General features: G+C 45.9%; 1 protein-coding gene and 1 long non-coding RNA gene across 6 annotated transcripts in view; one reads left to right on the top strand and one right to left on the bottom strand.

The window, feature by feature from the left end:
- tnk2a (tyrosine kinase, non-receptor, 2a) overlaps positions 1-4,827 on the top strand; it is a 16,733-nt gene extending 11,906 nt beyond the window's left edge. For 3 of the 5 annotated variants that reach the window (XM_083529599.1, XM_083529597.1, XM_083529598.1), the window contains 11 exons: positions 113-390; positions 483-609; positions 1,027-1,173; positions 1,290-1,384; positions 1,704-1,898; positions 2,073-2,166; positions 2,308-2,359; positions 2,536-3,824; positions 3,910-4,005; positions 4,113-4,240; positions 4,409-4,827. In XM_083529599.1, coding sequence (XP_083385725.1) covers positions 113-390; positions 483-609; positions 1,027-1,173; positions 1,290-1,384; positions 1,704-1,898; positions 2,073-2,166; positions 2,308-2,359; positions 2,536-3,824; positions 3,910-4,005; positions 4,113-4,240; positions 4,409-4,415 — 2,508 coding nt within the window. In that variant the 3' untranslated portion in view covers positions 4,416-4,827. The remainder of the gene's footprint in view (positions 1-112; positions 391-482; positions 610-1,026; positions 1,174-1,289; positions 1,385-1,703; positions 1,899-2,072; positions 2,167-2,307; positions 2,360-2,535; positions 3,825-3,909; positions 4,006-4,112; positions 4,241-4,408) is intronic. The other 2 variants (XM_083529601.1, XM_083529600.1) reach the window with 1 other exon arrangement.
- The window catches only part of LOC310719689, a 154,481-nt gene that overhangs the window by 139,157 nt on the left and 10,324 nt on the right, over positions 1-5,000 (bottom strand). The window lies entirely within an intron of this gene.

Here is a 5,000-nt window from a genome sequence, read left to right as displayed (position 1 = left end):
GTGTGTGTGTGTGTGAGCCTGTGTGTGTGTGTGCGCGTGTGTGTGCATGTGTGTGCGCGTGTGTGTGTGTGTGTGTGCGTGTGTGTGTGTGTGTGTGTGTGTGTGTGTGCAGGTGGCGGAGCTGGCTCCTCTCGGCTCTCTGCTGGACCGGTTGAGGAAGCGTCAGGGTCACATCCTGATCTCGGTGCTGTGCCGCTACACCGTGCAGATCGCGTGTGGAATGGCGTACCTCGAGTCACGCCGTTTTATCCACCGAGACCTGGCCGCTCGCAACATCCTGCTCGCCTCCAACGACCTGGTGAAGATCGGAGACTTCGGCCTGATGCGCGCTCTGCCCAAGAACGACGACCATTACGTGATGCAGGAGCACCACAAGGTTCCGTTCGCCTGGTGAGAAGATCTGGAGAGATGCTTTTCTCTGTAAATCTTTTCTAATCTCTGGGTTTTTATTTCTCTCTCACACACACGTTGTGCTTTATCAGGTGTGCTCCAGAGAGCCTGAAGACCAGAACCTTCTCTCATGCCAGTGATACCTGGATGTTTGGTGTGACGCTGTGGGAGATGTTCACGCACGGCCAGGAGCCCTGGATCGGACTAAATGGCAGCCAAGTACACAATCTTCTCTGTACACACGTCACAATGCAGAATAAATGCAGTGTGTGTTGGTTTGACAGAAGCGAAGTCACTGTTACACCCTGAAAGTGATTTTCCAGTGACACTGGAGACTCCTTCCGTACGTCACGTGAATTTCTCTTTAATGAAATAGTGAAGGCTGAGCTGCTCCTCATACCAGACATCATGAAAACAAAAAGCTGAAACTGGAGACTCCTTCCGTAAATAAGGAATTAAACATCTTCCAGAAAACGTCACTGTATCAGTTTTAACGTCGGGTGGAAACTGTTCACGTGAACGATAACGTCTCATTTCATTTACACGTGCTCTACTGTCAGACGTGCTCTTCAGGAGAATGTACAGTGTGTAGAAGTTCAGGCCGGGACTCTGTGGTGTTTGTTTTTTGTCCCTCAGATTCTTCATAAGATCGATAAGGAGGGGGAGAGACTGGTTAAACCCGAAGACTGTCCTCAGGACATCTACAACGTCATGCTGCAGAGCTGGTCTCCAAAACCCGAGGACAGGCCGACCTTCGTGGCTCTGAGGGACTTCCTCGTGGAGGTCAGAGATGTTCACCTCAGTGGTTCAGGTTTTCAAGCTGTAATTTGATCAGAGCTTTTTTTTTTTTTTGGTGTTTATGAAATCATACTTTAAACACTAATATATTTCCCCTGCAGACGATGCCTACAGACATGAGAGCTCTGCAGGACTTTGACGAACTTGACAAGCTGAAGATCCACACGAACGACATCATCACGATCATCGAGGGCAGGTCACGTGACCACATCCAGCTGTTTCTTTACACATTCTTCCAATCAAAGAAATAAATAAGAAGAAATGAGTTGAAGATTGAATGAGGTTCAGTTGTTTTAATGCACATGAGGTTTTTACTTATTTAATAAATAATTTATTAAACATTATTTATAGTTTTCTGATTGATAGTTTTCTGTCTTCATTATAAAATCGAGCTTCACAATATTACTTTACTTTATTACTCAGTCACACAACTGTTTTGCTTGTTATTATTATTATCAATATTATTATACTCATATATATATATATATTTGATATAAAACGATGAATCTGTTTAGAGCGGAGAACTACTGGTGGCGAGGTCAGAACCGGCAAACTCTGAAGGTGGGTCAGTTCCCCAGGAATGTGGTGACGTCTGTGGCTGGACTTTCTGCTCATGACATCAGCAGGCCTCTTAAACACAGCTTTATCCACACGGGTCATGGAGACACGGACCCTCACCGCAGCTGGGGAGCTCCCGATAAAATCGATGAGTGAGAAATCCAGGCTTTTCTTTATTCTGATTCCATTTCAGTTCTTTACTTTATAATTAGTTGTACACAACATTCTGTTTGTCACCACCAGAGGGCAGCATTGTACTGCCCCTGTTATACTTACAGCACTGTTAAAGGTATAAAATCTCACTCAGGTCTTTATTGTGTATGTAGAATATACCTGGGGAACCCCATGGACCCTCCTGATGTTCTTGGGATTGATCCAAATGCTGATAAACCCACAAAATTACCAAATCGATCTAAAAGTGAGAGACCAAAACAAAGCTGCTGTACTTTTTAAAATCACTTCAAGTGTAATTAATTAAAAAGAAATTAACATGTTAATTAATGTATAGTTAATTTGTTAATATATTTATTTTCTTTATGATCATTTTTTCTCCAACCTGGTTCCTCAGAGCAACCTCCACCTCGTCCTCCTCAGCCGGCCGTCCTTCTGAAGAGTGAGAACCGTCTCTGTTCTTTTCTTCCTTCACTGCATTTTGTATTTAAACAAATAAAATATTTTGTTCTCTTCACACACCTGCATCATGGTTTCTTTTTCCTGATGTAATGAGCTCGATTTTATCGAGCTGTAAATCTGCTGCTGATCAGCTCCAACTTCCTTTCACCTTCTCAGAACCCTTCTATGACTGCGTAATTGATGACGATGATGATGATGAAGAAGACAATGATCTGATAGTCACTGGATTGAAGAAGCTTTCTCTGAAAGCACCATCGTACCTCGGGCTACGCCTTCGTCCGTGGGAGAACTCAGACTCGGCCGATCGCCTCAGCGAGGTTTCGCTCATCGACTTCGGAGATGATAGCTTCAGCTCCACCTCACCTTCTCCCATTACAGAGACTCCGGCCTCCAGCTCCGCTCCATCAGGAGCCTCCATCCTGGATTCCGGTCCTCCACCAAGCCCGTACCGCAGTTTGCCAAACCCGCTGCACCCGACCCCCGTGGTGGACTGGGACTCCCGGCCTCTGCCTTGCCTCCCTGCGTATGATGAGGTGGCTTTAGATTGTGGGGAGCAGGAGGACGTGGAGGTCAGCTCCATCAACGCTGAGAAGACTGACCGTCCAAAGATGCAGAATTACGACATTGTCAAAGAAGATTTAGATCTCAAGTGCAAAGTAGAAGACAATCTGTTCCTTCCATCTAAACCTGCTTTGGAGAACCGATCTTCTTCACAGTCGGCTGACATCTTCAAGGAATTACAGAGGGAGGTCATGGCCAAGTTGCATGTTCCTGCAGCAGCTCAGTCAATGCCCTCGTCACCTGTCTTACCACACCGTCAAATCATCCTGCCAACCCGTGAGGACAAGCCTCAGATCCCACCCCGGATCCCTGTCCCACCAACACGCCCTTCCAGACGGACACGTGCCAGGCTTTCTGCTTCTCAGGGAGATGATGAGGAGAGGCCTCAGCCTCCACAGATCCCTCCCAGAGACCACGCTTTATCACAGCCCAGCTCTCGATCCCCCAGTCCCATGATCTCCACTCAACAAAGACCCATTCTCTGCTGTGTTGGGTCTTTAGGATCCTGCCTCTCACCTTCATCGTACTCCTACTCTGCATCTACTGCTCCTTCAAAGCTCACGCTCAGCCCAAGTAGAGTCAACTACAATTCCCAGAATTCCACTTCCTCCACCAGTATAGACCGAGCCAAGAGCCCCTGCAGCCTGCCGGTCCCGAGCGACACCACCAAGTCCAGCAGCACTCCGAACTACCTGCTTCCTGAGAGACCAACGTTTCTCGACAAGTCTGTGAAAGATTCAGAGCAAAACAAAGAGCGACGGACCAACATGGCCACCGTAAGACCCATCATGCAGCAGCAGATCTTCAAGTCCAATATGACCTCCAACCCCAGCAGCAGCTCTCAGAGTTCCACTGCACTCAACACTTACAGTAGCGTGAAACAGGTACCTTCTGAGCATCCGGGCTTCCGGGACATATTACAGCTGTGTATGAAGGTATGCAGAAGATGATTGGTGGAAATATCTGCAGGTGCAGGAGGCGGTCCATGGCGTGACGGTAGAGGAGTGTCAGACTGCACTCCAGAGTCACGGCTGGAACATCCAGAAGGCTATTGAGTACCTCAAGGTAGTCTGGAGTATATCTGAAGATGTTTCAGGTTGCTATTGTTCAGCACTGATCTCACCTTTGTGTGTGTGTGTGTGTGTGTGTGTGTGTGTGTGTGTGTTGGACAGGTTGAGCAGCTGTTCCGTCTTGGGCTGAAGACTCGAACCGAGTGTGTGGAAGTTTTGCAGAGATGCAGCTGGAACCTGGAGCATGCGAGCACCCAGATGCTGGATTCATATGGAAGCTCCAGACAAAGGTACAGAGAAGACACTGTTCATCTCCTGAACCATTTCTGATGTTTGGTTCCTTTACGGGTTCCTTCTATATGATTGTTAAGAGCGTAGTCCTGAAGTGTGTATGGAGGCGTCGTGTAGCTCTCAGTTTACTACCAAAACACAGAAAATCTATTTTTGTCTTGTTGCAGATACTAAACCCAGCATTGAGGAGGAACACAGCGCCCTCTACTGTCCACTGAGTACCTCCACATGTTCATCGAAACCTGCTCCTTGTTCTCCATTGGCTGCTGAAGAACTTGTTACTGCATCTGTTGTGGAAAAATCGAATCGTGCTGAACTTTAAGAACAGAGTTTTTATTTTTTAAGGATGTTTATGGAGTATTTCTCGTCGCTGTTGTTGTTGTTGTTGATGTTTATTTGGAGCTTTTTTTTTTTGCGCCCTGCTTAAAGCTGCAAATTTGCAAAAGAAAATCGAATCTGTTCTGGTATTATTGAAGTTTTGCTTTATATTTATTATATAAAAGATGACCCTCGCTGTATTGTTTATATTTATTCGCTTTGAAAATGTGAAATATTTATGAGAAATTAAAATATTTATTTGATGATTCAGCAGTTCTTCTGCCTCTGCTTTTTATTTTATTTCATGTGCCGCAGTCGTAATTAAAATACAGATTCATGCGATTGGTTTGTGTTTGTAAAACCTCAGAAGGTGTGTGATGTTGCTTGAAGGATCCACGGCAAAGGCGTGAACATCTTCAGCACACAGTGAAGGAATTATAA

The sequence above is a fragment of the Silurus aristotelis genome (assembly GCF_946808225.1).
Source record: "Silurus aristotelis genome assembly, chromosome: 25".
NCBI lineage: Eukaryota > Metazoa > Chordata > Actinopteri > Siluriformes > Siluridae > Silurus > Silurus aristotelis.
The sequence above is the reverse complement of the archived record's forward strand: the minus strand, read 5'-3'. Positions and strand labels throughout refer to the sequence as shown.